At 41.0% G+C, this 20,878-nt stretch overlaps 1 protein-coding gene across 2 annotated transcripts in view; it reads left to right on the top strand.

Annotated features, from left to right (window-relative positions):
• The window catches only part of LOC120927204 (synaptotagmin-2-like), a 120,021-nt gene that overhangs the window by 45,209 nt on the left and 53,934 nt on the right, over window positions 1–20,878 (top strand). For both annotated transcript variants that reach the window (XM_040337718.1, XM_040337719.1), the window contains exons 2-3: window positions 6,192–6,380; window positions 19,382–19,554. In XM_040337718.1, coding sequence (XP_040193652.1) covers window positions 6,197–6,380; window positions 19,382–19,554 — 357 coding nt within the window. In that variant the 5' untranslated portion in view covers window positions 6,192–6,196. The remainder of the gene's footprint in view (window positions 1–6,191; window positions 6,381–19,381; window positions 19,555–20,878) is intronic.

Here is a 20,878-nt window from a genome sequence, read left to right as displayed (position 1 = left end):
GGAGCCAGCTAAAAAAGTTAGTTAGTTTTGCACGCAGAAGCGAACACATATGCGAGCAGCGCCCGCATATGTAAACTGTGTTCAAACCACACATGTGAGGTATCGCCGCGATTGGTAGAGCTAGAGCAATAATTCTAGCACTAGACCTCCTCTGTAACTTAAAACATGCAACCTGTAGATTTTTTTTAAACGTCGCCTATGAAGATTTTAATGGGTAAAAAAGTTTGTCGGCATTCCACAAGCGGACGCAATTTTGAAGCGTGACATGTTGGGTATGAATTTACTTGGCGTAACATTATCTTTCATAATATTAAAAAAAATGGGGATAACTTTACTGTTGTCTTATTTTTTAATTAAAAAAAATGTAATTTTTTCCCAAAAAAATGCGCTTGTAAGACCGCTGCGCAAATACGGTGTAACAAAGTATTGCAACGATCGCCATTTTATTCTCTAGGGTGTTAGGATAAAAAATATATATAATGTTTGGGGGTTCTAATTAGAGGGAAGAAGATGGCAGTGAAAATAGTGTAAAATGACATTAGAATTGCTGTTTAACTTGTAATGCTTAACTTGTAATACCAACGGCCACCACCAGATGGCGCCAGCTCACATCTGGTGGTAATAACTTGTAATACCAACGGCTCACCACCAGATAGCACCAGCTCACAAAAAATAAAAAATAATTTTTTTTTTTTTTTTTTTTTACTCTTTGCTCCCCCCACTTCCGCCCTGCCTGCGGGCCATTTATAACTGGTCCGCGGGCCGGTACTTTGAGACCACTGATCTAAATAGTACTATTCTCAATTTTTTGGAGAGTCCTGATGGTGATACGCCACTGAATAGATATAGGAAAGAATATGTCATCTTAATTTTCAGCTGACTATGGAGGGAACTGCACACAATGCATTTCTGGGAAATAAAATGCATTTGATGTATTCAACTTGGCAGCATACCTAAGAAAAGATTAGAAGTAATTTAGTTTGTAGCTGCCAGATATACAGTTTGTGTGTATTTTGTGTACGGCCCAAGTCCAGCTGCTACTGATGATTGCTCTGGCCCTCCTGCAGCTTGTGCTTTTGTGAATAGTGGTATTGGATGCAGGAAAACTGGAAAGTCATTGCCTTTTCTGATGATTTCTTATCCCTGCTGCTTCATTCTGATGAGAAGGCTGCATTATAAAGCCTATCTGTCAAGCCGTGTGGCATATCTATTTCAGGGTTGACATCATTTTTACTTTTTAATCAAGGCTAATTCTGAGGGAAGCTATTTGATGAAGAGCTTTAAGAACCATGAAATATAATCTGTTTTAGAAATGCTATATAAAATCTACAGCCGATTTTTTTTATCTTGAAGAATTGAGAGAACATGAAATTAATGAAAACATGGAAACCATTGCAGTAATGAGACAACCTCAACAAAAAAGCATGTACTTGCTCCCAGGATATAACTTTAATAGGTGTACAATGAAGACTTTGCACTAATGATGGGAATCCTTAATAGGATTGTATAGTGTATTATACTGTACATAGTTGCATAGTAGGTGAAGTTGAAAGAAAACACAAGTCCATCCTATGTGTTTGGTTTTATGTCAGTATTACATTGTATATCGCTGTATGTTGTGGTCATTCAGGTGCTTAACTAATAATTTCTTGAAACTACCAATGCTCCCTGCTGAAACCACCGCCTGTGGAAGGGAATTCCACATCCTTGCCGATCCTACAGTAAAGAACCCACTACACAGTTTAGGGTTAAACCCCTTTTCTTCTAATTTTAATGAGTGGCCACATGTCTTATGAAACTCGCTTCCACTGAAAAGTTTTATCCCTATTGTGGGGTCACAAGTATGGTATTTGTAAATTGAAATCGTATCCCCTCTCAAGCACCTCTTCTCCAGAGAGAATAAGTTCAGTGCTCGCAACATTTCTTCATAACTAATATCCTACAGTCCCTTTATTCGTTTTGTTGCACTTTGTACTCGCTCCATTTCCAGCACATCCTTTTTGAGGACTGGTGCCCAGAACTGGACAGCATACTCCAGGTGAGTCTGGACCAGAGTCTTGTAATGTGAGAGAATTACTGATTTATCTCTTGAGTTAATCCTATTTTTAATGCATGCTAATATTCTGTTTGCTTTGTTAGCAGCAGCTTGGCATTGCATGCCATTGCATGCCATTGCTGAGCCTATCATCTTCTAGAACCCCCAGGTCCTTTTCTATCCTTGATTCCCCCAATGCCCCCCCCTCAGTGAGTAGATTGCATTCATATTTTTGCCACCCAAATGCATTATTTGACATGTTTCCACATTAAACCCCATTTACCATGTAGTTGCCCACCCCATTAATGTGTTCAGATCTACTTGCAAGGTTTCCACATCCTGCGGAGAAGTTATTGCCCTGCTTAGCTTAGTATCCACTTCTGGACCGCTGCACTCTGATATACATTGGCTGTTTGAAGAGGGATATCTTTGTTATGGCAGCAGCTAGCTGCCATAACCCAGGAATCCTCTTCTTCAGCAAGCCAACACCAAAGGGGGAGTTAGTTAGGGACTTTGAATGAGAGATGTATACCAAAAAGCAGTCTTGGCAAAGAGCATTTTATTATGCCTTGTGAGATCATGGACAGCATACTGAATGATAAAAAATTGCATCCACAAATTTGCATAAACATGCTACAAATTACATATGCATATTGACACCATGGTACTTGGCATATCGTGAAACGAAACGCGTCGGCCATACATAGATGCATGGTGTTCATACAGATGATTTTATGTTTTTTTATACTGTTTTTTTTTTTTTTACTCCTAGATTTTCATTATACCATTAAGCCCCTCCAGTGGTTCATGTTGTGCAGGACTTGTCTTTACTCCACGATATGCCAAGTACCATGGTGTCCAATATGTATATGTAATTTGTAGCATGTTTATGCGATTTTGTGGATGCAATTTTTTTATCATTCAGTATGCTGTACATGATCTCACAAGGCATAATAAAATGCTCTTTGCTAAGACTGCTTTTTGGTATACATCTCTCATTCAAAGTCCCTAACTAACTCCCCCTTTGGTGTTGGAACCTAATTAAGCAATACTCTACATGGTGATTGGCCTCATTTAAAGTCCCCCTGACCAAACTCTCTCCTTTTTCTGTTCGAATTTGGGATGGAGGCCAATTACCTATGGTTCCTTGGACCACATCATTCTTTCTCCCTTCTTCAGCGAGCGATCCGGTTTCCTATAATGGTGGTCTCTGCGGCAGGTTTGCCGCAAGATCACCTTTATCGACGGCGGGAGAGGGTCCCCTCCCGCCTCTCTCCCGTGCCTTGCGCCGCTTACCAGAGCCGTTGGCAGCGGTGGAGGCGATTGGGTCCTCTCTGCTGCTGGGTATGGAGACGAGGGGCGATGGCCCCAACCCATCTCCATACCATAGCAGGGCGGAAGCAGCATCAAAACATCACTTCCGCCCATAGCTCTTAAAGGGCCATTTTTATTTTATTTTTTTTATTTTTTTATTGCATTTTAGTGTAAATATGAGATCTGAGGTCTTTTTGACCCCAGATCTCATATTTAAGAGGTCCTGTCATGCTTTTTTCCCCCCCCATTACGGGGATGTTTACATTCCTTATAATAGGAATACAAGTGACACAGTTTTTTTGTAAATACAGTTTAAAAAATATAAATAAAAGGTAAAATAAATAATAAATATATATATTTTTAAACAAGCTTGAGTGCGTGCAGAAGCAAATGCATACGCGAGCAGCGCTCGTGTATGAAAACTGTGTTCAAACCACACATGTGAGGTATCGCTGCGTTCGGTAGAGCGAGAGCAATAATAGCCCCATACCTCCTCTGTAATGCAAAACATGCAACCTGTAGAATTTTTTAAACGAATCTGGAGATTTTTAAGGGTAAAAGTTTGTCGCCATTCCACGAGCGGGCGCAATATTGTAGCGTGACATGTTTGGTATCAATTTACTCAGCGTAACATTCTCTTTCGCAGTATAAAAAAAATTGGGCTAACTTTACTGTTGTCTTACACTTTTTTTTAAATAAATAAAAAATATTGTTTTTCCCAAAAAAGTGCGCTTGTAAGATTGTAAGACCGCTGCGCAAATACGGTGGGTCATAAAGTATTGCAGCGTTCGTCATTTTGTTCTCTAGGGTGTATAATGTTTGGGGGTTCTAAGTAATTTTCTAGCAAAAAAACTTTAACTTATAAACAACAAATCTCGGAAAGAGGCTCAGTCCTTAAGTGGTTAGTATCGTCCGCAAATACAGAGATTGAGCTGTTCACCCATCCTCCAGGTCGTTTATGAATAATTTAAATAGAATTGGTCCCAGGACAGAATCCTAGGGACCCCACTTTCCACCCCATTCCGAGTACTTCCCATTTACTACCCTCTGAACTCGCCCTTGTAACCAGTTTTCTTTTAATCAAAGTATTTTTTATTGAGCAAAAGAGACAATGCATACATAAGGACATCTTGACAAACGTTGAATACAGCTTACATTATCTCTTAACAGTAAAGTACAGCATCATTCCTTAACAGTATAAACGTAAACTTGAGACTTTATAATTGGTACCAATAACAGTCAGTTACTTCAGGGTATTAACACCTCATGGTGCCCGGGGTCCCGCCCCCACCCATCACACACAAATCCCACCAATCAGCAGGCAAGACCCAAAAGAAACAGACCACATCTCTTCTAGTTATACACAAGTGTTAGCGGCCTTAAGCCACCTGTCTCATACCTTTTCGTATTTAGAGGGACAACCTCTATCGTAGCCAGTTTTCAATCCATCTACTCACCCTATGGTCCATGCCAACCGACCTTCGTTTGTACAGTAAACGTTTTATGGGGGAACTGTGTCAAATGCTGTTGCAAAATCCAGATACACCACGTCTAAGGGCCTTCCTTTATCTAGATGGCAGCTCACCTTCTCATAGAAGATTAATAAATTGGTTTGACAAGAATGATTCTTCATGAATCTATGCTGAATACTTCTAATGATACAGTTTTCATTATTAAAATCTTGTATATAGTGCCTTATCATCCCTTTCAAGAGCTTGCATACTATTGATGTTAGGTTAACTTGTCTGTAATTCCCAGGGATGTATTTTGGCCCTTTTTTAAATATTGATGCTACATTGGCTTTTCTCCAATCAGCTGGTACCATTCCAGTCAGTAGACTGTCAGTAAAAATTAGGAACAATGGTCTGGCAATTACTTGACTGCGAGTTCCCTAAGGACCCTCGGGTACAAGCCATCTGGTCCCAGTGACTTATGATTATCTCTCTCATATAAACAGATACAGAGTGCTTATTATGATTCCATTTGTTGTGTTTTTGCATTGAAAAAAGATCAAGTATAGAAGTAAATGAACATTTATAAATACTTTCAGTCATTATCCACAATATTTAACTGATACTGAGGCTAGGTAAATAATTAGAATTCTATAGCTACAGTGATTAAAAAATGTTTAGGATAAAGCCAAACTTCTTGTCAATGCTTTTTGGAAATGAAGATGGCACATTATTTTATTTTATTTGCTATCATTTTCCATTATGTCTGTTCTGCCTTTTTTAAATTTTTATTTAATTTTTTTATTTAGGAAAGTCATTAATGCTTATTACACCCACACATAATAGTGTGCATGTCTCGCAGGTAGTGCCCTCTTAAACACATAGCCACTTTGTTCTGGTTGAGAGGATTTCTGTATTAGAGACCTAAAGGAATATGTGGTTTTGTTATCATCAACCTTTAATTTCATTAGAGGGTAATCTCAGGGCTGAAACCCCTTATGGAAGCAGCAGGAAAGATCTTCTAGTTTAGTATAGGTCATTGGGGCTTATCAATTGTTTGTGTCACAGCAGCCTATGAAGAGGTGCTTGATATATTTTTTAATGAACATCTACTACGGTGTTAATTTCTTGTAATCCTGTTGGTGAAAAGCGGTTGCCATGTAATAATTTATTTGCAATGTTTGACATTGCTAAAGCCTTTGTAGATGCAGTAAGAACATTTTGAGTAGATCTTAATTTTAATGTAGGAATGTTGTGTTCCACATGAAAAAGACTTCCATGGCAAATATGCTTTTTATAGATTCTTATGAACCAATTAAGGTTACCCTAAGGGAAAAGCTAAAATGTGTATTGGTAACATGTAGCATGAACAGTTGCTTTCTTTCTTGCAGCCACCATGCATTTCAGTCTGTTTAAGAAGAAGGCAGAGCCTCCTGAAACCCACACGATGGAGCCTAGCACAGAGCCACCGATGGTCTCTCAGGAGAACTCAACTGCTGTGACTGGCTCTGGAGACAAGAGTGCAGATACTTTTAGGAAGATTGAACAGGAGCTCATGAACCAGTTCAAAAAGATTCCATGTGAGTATATACGATGTTAAATATGTTATGTATTCTGTTATAAAAACAATTATCCCTTATCCAGGGCCTAAGAAGGACACTGAACATCAATATCCAGTAAAAAAAAAAGAAGGCCATGGCTTTTGGTTACATCTCAGTACACTAAATAATCCACTGGGCCTTATAAGAAGCATTGCAATGTATACAATACCTATGGTGGTAGTTTACAAAGCAGACAATGACTGGCAAATACTGCATCCACATCCAAAGGCACTGCAAACATTTGCAATTCTATTAATAGTTATAACGGAAGGTAAACACTAAACTAGGCGGACTTAAAGCCCATCTCCAGGTTCTTTGAGTTTGTATATTTTGTATCTGTTAGTTACCTTTTCTAGATGTAATCAGACCAGTAACCTGATGTGCAGGGTCCTCACTCACTGTTTAAATCTTTTGCTGGTGTTGGGATGCCCTTGATGAGACAGAGGGAGCATTATAATATAGCTACTGTACAGGGGCAGACTGACCATTTGGCCACTCTGGCACTGCCCTAGGGCCAGTAGGGGGCCCCGTGAGCCGGTACAGTCACACTTTCTAGGAAGGTGTCCCACTACAGCTCAATCCCAGGGTTTGTCAGCAGCAGTGTCACTGCTTCTAAATATATACACCGCCCGGCGGCATATGTATTTAAGAGTTCTGAATCTTCTATCTGTCTCCCTCCCAGCGGTCTCATGCATGCTCGCTCTGTGCCTGCCTCAATCAGATCCCCCCTCCTCTTCAGTGCTGTGTGATGAGAGAACCCAGAGGAGGAACATGGCAACTGGTGGCTACTGCTCACAGCCTCATACTACATGTGGGGAGGGAGGAAAGCTGAGGAAGGAAAGTATGTTTTGGAGAGGTAAAGCTGTACAAGGTACCTGGCAAAGTTTTATGTCAGGAGGGAAGTGTTTATGGTATTGTGTGGTTTAGGTGGCAAGAAGTCGTCAGAGTTTGCAGTCAACCCCCCCCCCCCCCCTCCCCAGCTGACAGACCTCTCCTAAGCAAGCATACATCACCACATACATAAAAAAATCCCCACGCACTCTGTATGTTCAGATAATGTGCAATTGATTAATGACCTTTAAATTTAACCCTGTGTTATCCACACTCTGTACAATAAAAGTGTAAACCCACCACATAAACTATGCACACTATATACAAAATAATAATTCCCAATAAACACATCAGGACGATGTTCAAGGCTATATGCATGGTAGCACAATTGTATGAACACTGATCATTTATTATTATTTAGGTACTTGTATACCTCAATTTATGCAGCGCTTAGAGAATTATTTATGTTTATTAAGAATTGTTATTTTTTATGTACTCCTAGTTAGGCTTGGTTCACACCTACAGGTGCAACCCCAAGCATGGGCGTGTTTTTCACACATGAGCAACATGGAAAAGTCATTAATTAATAGAACTGCTGTGCATCTGCTAAAGGGCAGCATGTTTTTGTGCATGTTGGGAAAGCATACAATGTTGCCTGCATTCGCCCACATGCATACAGTGCATCCGGGAAAGTATTTACAGCGCTTTACTTTTTTCCACATTTTGTTATGTTGCAGCTTTATTCCAAAATGGATTAAATTCATTATTTTCCTCAATATTCTACAAACAATACCCCATAATGAAAACGTGAAAGAAGTTTGTTTGAAATCTTTGCAAATTTAATAAAAAAAAAAAAAAAAAATATTCACAGCCAGGGCCGGTACAAGGCAGGGGTGGGAGGGGAAACTGCCCTGGGCGGAGTTTGGGAGGGGGCGCAAAACACTAGAGCAGTGGTTCTCAACCTGGGGGTCAAATGATGATTTGCCAGGGGTCACCGACTCCTGAACTGTTCCTGAAACCCACACCGCTCTTCCTGCCTTTTGCGGCCCCCCAGCAGGGCTGTCCATGTACCATAAGGGGTTTTAAGGGGTTGTATGAGTGGAAGGTACTCTGTGAGTGCTAAATGTCTGTGGGTTAGGGGCGCTAATTACTTGTCTTGCCACGCAAATAATTTTACTGTTAGGGGTCCCCACAACTTGGGAAACGTTATCAAGGGGTCATGGCATCAGAAGGTTGAGAACCACTGCACTAGAGCATCATGCTTTGTCTCCGCCTCTGCGTTGCTAATTCTGTCCAAAAGCACTGCTGAGAATGTGCTCTTACCTGCTGCAGGCTTCCCCGGAAAGAACACTCTCCTGGGCACACGTTTTCCTGAGAGGCTGGGCAGTTGGATCGGGACAGTCAGAGCTCCAGACAGGTGGGTAGCGCAGACAGCAGTACACTGCAGCCCCGATCATCACTGCCCAGCAGACATCGGAACTTTTCTCTCTCCTGCACAGACTTAAGATAAAGGGAGACAGATAACTGACTGCTTTTCTCCTCCTGTGAGTCCCGACCTGTTCTGCTATCCACACTGTGCAATGCTGTGCTGTAAACCTGTGCTGACCCTTGCAGTGCAGGTTTACTAAAGTGAAAGTAAACTGTTTATGAATAGGTTAGAAATATACTGGGACTTTTCAGGCTGTACAGTGGGGATCGAAAGTTTGGGCACCCCAGGTAAAAATTTGTATTAATGTGCATAACGAAGTCAAGGAAAGATGGAAACATCTGCAAAAGGCATCAAATTACAGATTAGACATTCTTATAATATGTCAAAAAAAGTTAGATTTTATTTCTATCATTTACACTTTCAGAAAACCAAAAAATGGCGTCTGCAAAAGTTTGGGCACCCTGCAGAGTTAATATCTTGTACTGCCCCCTTTGGCAAGTATCACAGCTTGTAAACACTTTTTGTAGCCAGCCAAGAGTCTTTCAATTCTTGTTTGAGGTATCTTTGCCCATTCTTCCTTACAAAAGTCTTCCAGTTCTTTGAGATCTCTGGGCTGTCTGTCACGCACTGCTCTTTTAAGGTCTATCCATAGATTTTCAATTACTGTATGTTGAGGTCAGGAGATTGTGAAGGCCATGGCAAAACCTTCAGTTTACGCCTCTTGATGTAATCCCCCGTGGATTTTGAGGTGTGTTTAGGATCATTATCCATTTGTAGAAGCCATCCTCTCTTTAACTTCAGCTTTTTCACAGATGGCATCAAGTTACCATCCAAATTTTGCTGAAATTTTTTTTTAATCCATTTTTCCTTCTACTCGTGAAATGTTCCCTGTGCCACTGGCTGCAATGCAACCCCAAAGCTTGATTGATCCACCCCCATGCTTAACAGTTGGACAGAGGTTCTTTTCATTAAATTCTGTGCCCTTTCTTCTCCAAACATACCTTTGCTCATTCCGGCCAAAAAGTTCTATTTAAACCAATCAGTCCACAGAACTTGTTTCCAAAATGCATCAGGCTTGTCTATATGTTGCAAAGTTCAAACGCTGATTTTTGTGGTGAGGACGTAGAAGAGGTTTTCTTCTGATGACTTTTCCATGAAGACCATATTTGTACAAGTATCTCTTTATAGTGGAATAGTGTACCACAACTCCAGTGTCTGCCAGATCTTTCTGGTGGGATCGTGCAGTCAAACGTAGGTTTTGAATTGCTTTTCTCACAATCCTGCCAGCTGTTCTGTCTGATATTTTTCTTGGTCTTCCAGATCTTGCTTTAACTTCCAGATCTTGCTTTAACTTCCACTGTTCCTGATGACTGCCATTTCTTAATTTACATTCCGAACAGAGGATATTGACATCTGAAAACGCTTTGCTATCTTCTTATAGCCTTCTCCAGCTTTGTGAGCGTCAACTATTTTCAGTTTTCTAGACAACTGCTTAGAAGAACCCATGGTGCTGATTGTTGGGGCAAGGTCAGATGAGTCTAGGCATTTAAAACCTTTGAGATTGACATCACCTGGTCTTCCCAGACAATGATTGAGAACAATCCATGACACTGGCAGGTTTCAGCTTTGCAAAGGGGGCAGTGCATGCTATAAAGTCTGCAGGGTGCCCAAACTTTTGCAGACGCCATTTTTTTTTCCCCTGTAATTTTGAAAGTGTAAATGATGGAAATAAAATCTAACTTTTTTTGACATATTGTAAGAATGTCTAATCTGTAATTTGATGCCTTTTGGAGATTTTTCCATCTTTCCTTGGCTTCGTTATTCACATTAATACAAATTTTTACCTGGGGTGCCCAAACTTTCAATCCCTAGTGTACATATATTTATTACACACACACACACACACACACACACACACACACACACACACACGCTGTATCTTGATGAAAATCATGCATTTTAATAAAATATAGTGTGTATGTGGAATACATCTATGTAGCAACTGAAAATTTCCAGTATATTTCTAACCTATTTAAGGACCACAAACAGCAAGTGATGGGATGCAGCCAAACTCCAGCAAAGTCAAAAAGTCCACCCTGCAGTGCTGGAGGAAAGCTTGTACTTGCTCCAGCCAGCTGCAGCACTCTCCCCCTTCACCCAAAGCCTCAGAGTCCATCATATCATGCAGGAACATTAACCCTGTATGGCAGGATAAGGCTGGAGTGTGACCACAGCCACTTACAATTCACCCAGGAGCTCCACAGCACTGGGAGAGCCTACTGGAGCAAGGAATAAGATAAAGCTGGGTACACACGGATCAAAATTTGTTCGGTTCAGCAGGGACTAGCTGAATTTTGATCTACGTGCGGCCTTGCATGTTAGAAGCCGTCCCATCAGATCAGCTTCTGTAGAATGGGACTGCTGGAACCTTGTTCGACCAGCGGCTTGCAGTCAATCATTTGCAGCGCTGATCAGTGAATTCTGACAGAGAAAGTCCCCACTGTCAGAATACGTCTCGGTAAATGGGATTTATGCATTCACCTCTATTGAATCTGTTAGGCTGGGCTCACACTGCTGTGCAGAGCAGCTCACAGCAGGGGTCTAGTGCGTCCCTATTCTTCATTTCAGGTCTGATTTTGGTCAGAATTTTTGGCTGAATTCGGACCTGGAAAGGACCATAAAACGCAAGGACCTCTGTCCAATTCTCTCCACAGCCCTCCCGGAGCTGTGTGAACCGGCTCCATAGAGAGCCGGCCACAATCTCCTGACATGTGACTAGGATGTGGGGAAACCCACATACAATTTGGACTAGTGTGAACCCAGCTTTCGTATTTGGCTGAATGAAAATAACCTATGCATATGTGCCAGTTTAGGTGGTTTTACCTTAACCGCTTAACGACCGCCGCATGTACATATACGTCGGCAGAATGGCACAGACAGGCAGAACGACGTGCCCGCAGGTCGCTGCCTAGACGTGGGTCGGGGGTACATACGGCGGTCGGTAAGCCTCTGGGAGCGATCCGGGATGAGGGCGCGGCTATTCGTTTCTAGCCGCCCCCTCGCGATCGCTCCCCAGAGCTGAAGAACGGGGAGAGCCGTATTTAAACACAGCTTTCCCGTTCTTCACTGTGGCGGCTGCATCGATCGTGTCATTCCTTTTATAGGGAGACTCGATCGATGACGTCAGTCCTACAGCCACACCCCCCTACAGTTGTAAACACACACTAGGTGAAGCCCAACTCCTTCAGCGCCCCCTGTGGTTAACTCCCAAACTGCAACTGTCATTTTCACAATAAACAATGCAATTTAAATGCATTTTTTGCTGTGAAAATGACAATGGTCCCAAAAATGTGTCAAAATTGTCCGAAGTGTCCCCCCATAATGTCGCAGTCACGAAAAAAATCGCTGATCGCCGCCATTAGTAGTAAAAAAAAAAGAATTTTTTTTATAAAAATGCAATAAAACTATCCCCTATTTTGTAAACGCTATAAATTTTGCGCAAACCGATAAACGCTTATTGCAATTTTTTTACCAAAAATATGGTATCGGCCTAAACTGAGGAAAAAAAACGTTTTTTTTTATATATTTTTGGGGGATATTTTATTATAGAAAAAAAGTAAAAAATATTGAATTTTTTTTCAAAATTGACGCTCTATTTTTGTTTATAGCACAAAAAATAAAAACCGCAGAGGTGATCAAATACCACAAAAAGAAAGCTCTATTTATGGGAAGAAAAAGATGCAAATTTTGTTTCGATACAACATTGCATGACCGCGCAATTACCAGTTAAAGCAGCGCAGTGCCAAATTATAAAAACACCTCTGGGCATTTAGCTGCATATTGGTCCGGGGCTTAAGTGGTTGATCTTCTGCTCCAAGAATAAAAGGCCCATACACACAATGAGAATATTAGACAATTTTTGTTTTCCATGCTTGTTTCATATGGAAAACAAATAGGATACTAAAGTTACAACAATTCTTATTAGACACAAAACATAATCTCTGAAGTTGTATTCTAAGGCTGCATTCACACCTCCGCGACAAGATACACCGCGTACGCGGTGTATTTTGCCGCCAGTTTGTAACTTTTTTTCTTTTAACAAAGCCTTCCCATTGCTTTGTATGGCCGAACGCCAATGCCGCCTGAAAAAAAGGGTCCGGGACGGGCGTCGGGTGTTTTGTCGCGGAGGTGTGAATGGGGTCTAACTACATTAAAATCATTAGTTCTGTTATCTTAGAAGAATTTCTTTGTGATTATTTTGTGATATTTTCACTGTCGTAGACGGCTCTTGAAAGCTGTATACTAATTATTAGACAATTGCTCCAAATGCACTTGTTTTCATCCAATGTTCTCATCATGTGTACTAGGCATTAATGAACATTTAACCCATGCACAACCTGGGGGGCGCAGTTTGGCACCTTGTCTCTGCACTGCTGGTTGCTAATGTATCAGAAACCCAGTGGCAATACATTAACCCCCTCATGCTGCATTTTACAAATTGAGTCAAACACCAGTGATAAACGTAAAGTCCCAATGTGCTAAAAGAGGTTCTTTGGTTCTTGTTTTGAAACAACATTGATTCTTTCTTAAAAACGAGGGGGGGGGGGGGGGTGCAGTTTGCCATCTTCACCCTGGGCACCAAATGGCCTTGTCCCAACGCTATTCACAGCCTTTGCCATGACACTCAGTTTAGCTCAGGTGCATCTTGTTTCCACTTATCATCCTTGATGTTTCTACTTTAACTTTATTGGAGTCCATCTGTGGTAAATTCAGTTGATTGGACATGATTTGGAAAGGCACACACCTGTCTATATAAAGTCCCACAGTTAACAGTGCATGTCAGAACACAAACCAAGCCATGAAGTCCAAGGAATTGTCTGTAGACCCCCGAGACAGGATTGTGTGCAGCCACAGACGGAAAGATGCAGAATTTTTTTTGCAGGATTGAAGGTCCCAGCAAACAGTGGCCAAACTGAGCAATCAGGAGAGACGGGCGTTAGTCAGGGAGGTGACCAAGAACCCCATTGTCACTCTGACATAGCTCCAGCATTTCTCTGTGAAGAGAGCAAAACCTTCCAGAAGAACAACCATCTCTACAGCACACCACTAATCAGACCCGTATGGTAGAGTGGACACTTCTCAGTAAAAGGCATGACAGCCCGCCTGGAGTTTGCCAAAGAGGCTCCTGAAGGAGTCTCAGACCATGAGAAACAAAATTATATGGTGTGATGAAACAAAAATTTAACTCTGGCCTGAATGGCAAGCGTCGTGTTTGGAAGAAGCAGGCACAGCTCATCACCTGGCCAATACCATCCCTACAGTGATGCATGATGGTGGCAGCATTATGCTGTGGAGATGTTTTTCAGCAGCAGGAGCTGGGAGACTAATCAGGATTGAGGAAAAGATGAATGCAGCAATGTACAGAGACATCCTTGATGAAAACCTGCCTCAAAGCACTCTGGACCTCAGACTGGGACAAAGGTTCATCTTCCAACAGGACAATGACCCTAAGAACACAGCCAAGATAACAAAGGAGTGGCTGTGGGACAACTCTGAATGTCCTTGAGTGGCCTGGCAAGAGCCCAGGCTTTAAACTGGTTTGAACATCTCTTGCGAGATCTGAAAATGGCTGTGCACCGACACTCCCCATCCAACCTGATGGAGCTTGAGAGGTCCTGCAAAGAAGAATGTATTTGCGCAGCGGTCTTACAAGCACACTTTTTTTGGGGGAAAAATACACTTTTTTTAATAAATAAGACAACAGTAAAGTTAGCCCAATTTTTTTTTATATTGTGAAAGATAATGTTGCGCCGAGTAAATTGATACCCAACATGTCACGCTTCAAAATTGCGTCCGCTCGTGGAATGGCGACAAACTTTTACCCTTTAAAATCACCATAGGCGACGTTTAAAAAATTCTACAGGTTGCATGTTTTGAGTTAAAGAAGAAGGTCTAGGGCTAGAATTATTGCTCTCGCTCTACCAATCGCGGCGATAGCTCACATGTATGGTTTGAATACCGTTTACTTATGCGGGCGCTACTCACGTATGCGTTCGCTTCAGCGCACAAGCTTAGCGGGACAGGCCATGTTTTCTGGCTCCTAACTGTTTTAGCTGGCTCCTAGATTCCAAGCAAATTTGTCAAACCCTGTTCTACTTCCCTAAAAAGGGAGTTGATTATCCAGGTAGGGCAATTACAAAATACATAGAGAAATTTAGGGGAGAAATATAATTTTAAGGAGGCCGATACGGCCCAGAAGGTTCAAGGGCAATGATTCCCAAGCTGCACATTTTGCACGCAGTTGGGAATCTGCACCAGATTGTGCACTCGGTTTTAGTAAATCTCCCCCAATGTCTCTAAACCAATTGGGGGTATTCCTTTTGTCTATCCTTCCTTGCAAGGTTATCTTTCTTGTTGCCATCACCTCCATAAGGAGAGGTTCTGGATTGGCAGCTTTATCCTGTAAGGAACCCTTTCTTGTGCTACACAAAGACAACGTTTTTCTGATACTAATATGGACAATGGGCCAGATTCACGTAGAATTGCGGCCGTGTAACGTAACCCGTTTACGTTACACCGCCGCAAGTTTTCAGTGTAAGTGCCTGATCCACAAAGCACTTACCTGTAAACTTGCGGCGGTGTATCTTAAACATGTCCGGCGCAAGCCCGCCCAATTCAAATGGGGGCGGGTACCATTTAAATTAGGCGCGCTCCCGCGCCGGACGTTCTGCGCATGCTCCGTTCGCAATTTTCCCGACGTGCTTTGCGCAAACTTACGGCGGCTCGACGTGTTTGTGAATCGCGACGTGCGGAACGTACTTACGCCGGGAAAAAAATAAATTCAAAAGCGACGCGGGAACGACGGGCATACTTTAACATGGCGGAGTAATTTTACACCATGTTAAAGCACACCTAACTTTGCAACGGGAAAAAAAGACTTGCGCCGACGTAACGACGGGAAAAACCTTTGTGGATCGCCGTAACTGCTAATTTGCATACCCGACGCTGGAATACGACGCAAACTCCCCCCAGCGGCGGCCGAGGTACTGTATCCTAAGATCCGACGGTGTAAGTCAATTACACCTGTCGGATCTTAGGGCTATCTATGCGGAACTGATTCTATGAATCAGCCGCATAGATACGACAGGAGATACAATGGTGTATCAGGAGATACGCCGTCGTATCTCCTCTGTGAATCTGGCCCATTGTCTTTTGTCTTATACTAATGAGATTTTCTTTCATTGTATGGATGTGGTATATGCTGTTCCAGTTTACCTCTGTTTCCTTAGGACAGTCTGGATTTCCTGGAAGTTGTAGTAGAAGACAATCTGCTTTCTATGATTGCAAGGTGGATTCAACAACTTATCATTCAGACCTATTGTTTTAGGTAGAGGGTTCCACTTTTTCCCGTTAGGGCACACTCCACTTGGTCAGATAGTGCCTCTTGGACGTTTTTAATTTGCAAGCCTGCAACCTGGTCTTCTGTCTGTATCTTCAAGTTTTACCAGGTGGATGTCTAGGCCTCGGGTAACGGTGACAATGGTTTTAAGGTTATATAGACCGTTCAGTAATCTATAATTTGTTTACCCCTCTGTTAATCTTTTGGTTTTCATAGATTCCATCTCCATGTCTGAATGCTGCTGTAAGATTGCAAGAATTTGATATGTTTTTGCCCCAAAAAGTTTGATTTTTGAAATGTTGATCAGCTGTTCTATATAGTCATTTAATTGGGTATTCGGCTGACCATGGATCTCCCAATTTTTGTGTTAGACTAGTGTTGAGCATAGATGGTAGTTGTCAGATACACTTGCACTGAGCTGATTGAAGCCACGTTTAGGCGTCCAAAGGTAGTCGGTGTAAAAAGAAACCAAAACTAATCACAAGGAGGCAGCGTTTTGATTCATCTGACCATCCTCTATTCATCGAGTCCTTTAATTCATCAAAGCTAAAGTACAGACTCTATAAATGGAAGAGGGCAGGGCTAGAAGAGCAGATATAGTTGGTAGGGTCACAACTTTTCTTCTGCTGATTGACCCCTGTATTGTGGCTCTGATACTAAGTCTTATAATGCAGATTCCTATGGTCTGTATGTTTTTAACTATTACTATGCCTGCTTTCCAAACCCAAATTAAATATTAAAAGGCCTGTGTTGGATGTAGCTACTAAGGGATGGGGAAAGGCACAGACCACTGCAGAGACATTGCTTCATGTAAGCCAATTATGCTGTGTTCAGGTGTCCTGTGAAAGGTGATAACTATATTTTTGTCAACCCCTATACATAACAGATTAGAGGGGGACCCCTCAAATTATCTTATCTATACTACCTAGATCAATTTAAAGCTGCTAAACGCATTTTTTTTCTGATGGCTGCCATAGCCATCATTCCCTTCCACTGGAGATCCTTGCGTTTTATCTACTCTGGCCGAATTGGTACTTTAAATGGACTTGGAGCACTTGCAGGTGTTGGAGCAAAGCAGGTTTAGTTTACTCAGATCTGTGCAGCCTGAACCGTATTCAGTAACTCAGAGGAATTTCAAGCCGTGCTTTCCTCAGGTGGAACATCTCAGGCCCGGCCCAAGGGGTAGGGTGGAGAGCATTTACCCCTGTCCCTTTCCCCCTATTTTCCCTCAGCCAGACCACCCCTCCTTTTTTATTTATTTTTGTTTATATGAGACTTTGTTTTGTTTTTTTTGTTACCACAAAGGGTTTGGGCTTCCTATTCCTTTGCCATACTCTACATTCCCATTTTGTCACATATGCACTCCGTATGTGTCCATTATGAAACCCACACCACGAGCAGTATCTGTCTAATCAGCGGATGATCTAAATACTTACTTACTGACAGGAGTACTCTTGTTAGTCCAGGATGCCTTATACTTTGATCACAGTAACGGTTTCATGGATCAGCTTATTTTAATGCATATGTTATGATGCCAGAACTCCTATGCGCTCTAACCATATGATCATATCTCTGTTGTGTAGTGGTGTAATCCTCTCTAGAAATTTTGTTGCAAGTTTCTTTTTTCTGTTTTAAATCTACAAACCCAATAAAATAAGATTGAACTATAACAGATTAAAGGCTTGTTCACACCATGTCTGTTGAGCTGCGTTTTTCTTTATTTTTCTGCGCACCACTGCACATGTGCACTACTGTGCAGAAGTTTTAGGCAGGTGTGAAAAAATGCTGTAAATTTAAAAATGCTTTCAGAAATAGACCTGTTAATAGTTTTTTTTTTTTTTTATCAAATAACAAAACGGAAAATGAACAAAACAGACATCTAAATCAAATCAATATTTTGGTGTGACCACCCTTTTTCTTTCAAAGCTGCATCAATTCTTCTAGATAAACAGGCACATTGTTTTTGAAGGATCTCGGCAGGTAGGTTGTTCCAAACATCTTGGAAAACTAACCACAGATCTTCTGTGGATGTAGGCTGTCTCAAATCCTCCCCTCTTTATGTAATTCCAGACAGATGTTGAGATCAGGGCTCTTTGGGGGCCAAACCATCTGTTTTTAGGACTCCTTGTTCTACCATCATGCTGAAGAAAGTTCTTAATGACATTGGCTGTATGTTTGGGGTCATTGTCTTGCTGCAGAATACATTTGGGGCTTATCACAAGCCTCCTTCATGGTATGGCATGATTTAGAATATCTGCCTGTATTTCTCTGCATTGACGACACAAATTCTGACCAAATCTCCAACTCCATTTGCAGAAATGAAGAAATGAAGCCCCAAACTTGCAAATAACCTCCACCATTATTCACTGTTGCCTGCAGGCACTCATTATTGTATCACTCTACAGTACCTCAGTGAACAAACTGCCTCTTACTACTGGCAAATATTTCAGTTCAGAGTACCCACTGCCATTTTTCTGCACCCCAGTTCCTATGTTTTCATGCTTAGCCTTGTTTCCACGTCTTAGGTATGACTTTTTAGATGCAATTCTTCCATGTAGAACTCTATTGGCCAGACTTCTCGAACAGTGGATGGGTGTACCTGGGTCCCACTGGTTCCTGCTAGTTCTGTACTGATGGCACTGCTGGACATCTTCTAATGTTGAAAGGCAGTAAGCATGTGTCTTTTATCTGCCGCATTGTTTCCTTGGCAGACCACTGCATCTTGAAACCCCAATATGCTTAGAAATCTTTGCCTGGGAGAGACCCGACTGATGCAGTATAACTACCTTGTGTCAGTTTTAAGCCTCCTACACTGCTGTTTCTGTTTTGGGTAATGACTGCGCTTCAAGCTACATATGAAATTGATCATTAGCACCTGCTCGGTACAATTTAATCATACATCGTACTATAATCCTACAAAATCCCTGACTTTTTGCAAGTGTACAAAGTGTGCAAGAGTAAGAAATTATGCTGTTTTTGAAGCAAAATGGTAGTCGCACCAAATATTGATTTGATTTCGATTTTTCTTCTGTTTGTTGACTTTACATTTTGTATATTGCCTAAAAATAAAGTAAAACAAAAAAATATTTTTCAAAACATTCTTGCATTCTTCCTTTACAGCATTTCTTTCACAGTACTCTATGTTGTGAGCAAGGCACAATTGTTTTCACTCCATATCTGTGCCGTGTTGTGTAGAAAAACACAATGGACATTGTGTGAACATGTCCTAAAAGGGTACAATTTAAAGAAAATAGTGGAAAGTGACCATAGAATGTATGATAATGTATTATTTGTATATCATTTCTTTACCTCTTCTTGTAGTGCCTCCTTGGGCGATCATAGCCATAGCAGTGGTAGCAGGCTTGCTGATCATCACATGCTGCTTCTGTATTTGTAAGAAATGTTGCTGCAAAAAGAAGAAAGGAAAGAAAGAGAAAGGAAAGGGAATGAAAAATGCTCTCAACATGAAGGACATGAAAGGATCTGGAGGGCAGGTAAAAACACAATATACAAATGGGATAACAATGCAGAATATCAAGCACTTCCTAATAATACATTTTGCACAAACAGACTTGGATTAAATCTCACTTTTATATGTATTTACTCTGCTATTGTAAAACCACAGTATGCAATAGTTATTAGATTATTTATTTTTTGTAAAAGGGTGGATTAAGCTCCTCTTTTCTCTTCATGTGGATTGTTGGCAGAGCTTTGAAAAGGGCACTGTGTGTCCTACATGACCACAAATGATCGTCTGCTGTTTACTTAAACAGTTTACTTTTTTATTTATTTTTTCAGACAAAATAAATTGCACTGCTTTTCTCAAACTCTTGCAATTCTGACATTCCAAAAAAAAAAAAAAATCTTAGGATATGCCTTATTAAATGGCTATAACATCTACAGAATCATAACAAACGACTCAAAGAACACTAATTGCACCTCCTTTTCCTCTCTTTTTCTTGCTTCCCTGTCTTTTTCTACTATCCTCAACTGATGTCTATATGTTCTTCTTGCTGCATCTTGATAACTGTCTGTGTTGGTAAGTGGCATATGCATGACTGGAGTGTCAAAGGCAACCAATTTATTTTAATTTTTGGTTACTGAAAAGGATGAAACAAGAATGTGGGTGTTTAAGATGCAAAATACAGTAATTGACTGTGCTTTAAACATCAATCGCACCCTGCTAGTAGATGTGATATTGTAAGGCAGGGAAAAGGGATTGTTACATTTTGTAAATGGCCTACCTTACTTTGTTTCCTAATGCCGGTGCAAGCTTTTGAAGACTTATGGAGTTTTCCATTGTAGAAAAATGTAAATCTGTATGTATCTTGCAGATAACTGTAAATGCCTAGAACTAGAGGTCACTTATGGCAAAAATAAAATAAGATGGATGCCTTAAAAGCTTGCAAAAGCATACATTCATAAGCCTCATAGTCTACAAAGGTTATTATCTCAGTGCCCTGCCTTGAATATGACATTTGAACAATTATGGAGGGGGAGTTGCACTTTTATAGCATGCCTTTTTTACATTTTCTTCATAGCATTTGTGCATAGCTTACCTAGCTTAATTTGCATATTCCAGCAGTGCATTAGTACCTTTTACTTAACACAACAATCATATATTTTCTGATCAAAGGTAAAGTATGGTCAGAAATAGAGATTTTAGCTTTTTCTGGCAATCTATGACTGCACGTGCATGAAACTGTTTAAGGCAAATTGGTTTCAAGACCACCTGAACTGACATTTAGTGGACAGCAAATATGTTGTTCCTCCAGAATATATGCATGCAGATCTCTCCAATCTGTGTAGAAATAGTTT

This window comes from Rana temporaria, chromosome 2, assembly GCF_905171775.1.
Source record: "Rana temporaria chromosome 2, aRanTem1.1, whole genome shotgun sequence".
Classification (NCBI taxonomy): domain Eukaryota; kingdom Metazoa; phylum Chordata; class Amphibia; order Anura; family Ranidae; genus Rana; species Rana temporaria.
Note: the sequence above shows the minus strand (reverse complement) of the source record. Positions and strands in the feature narration are given on the sequence as shown.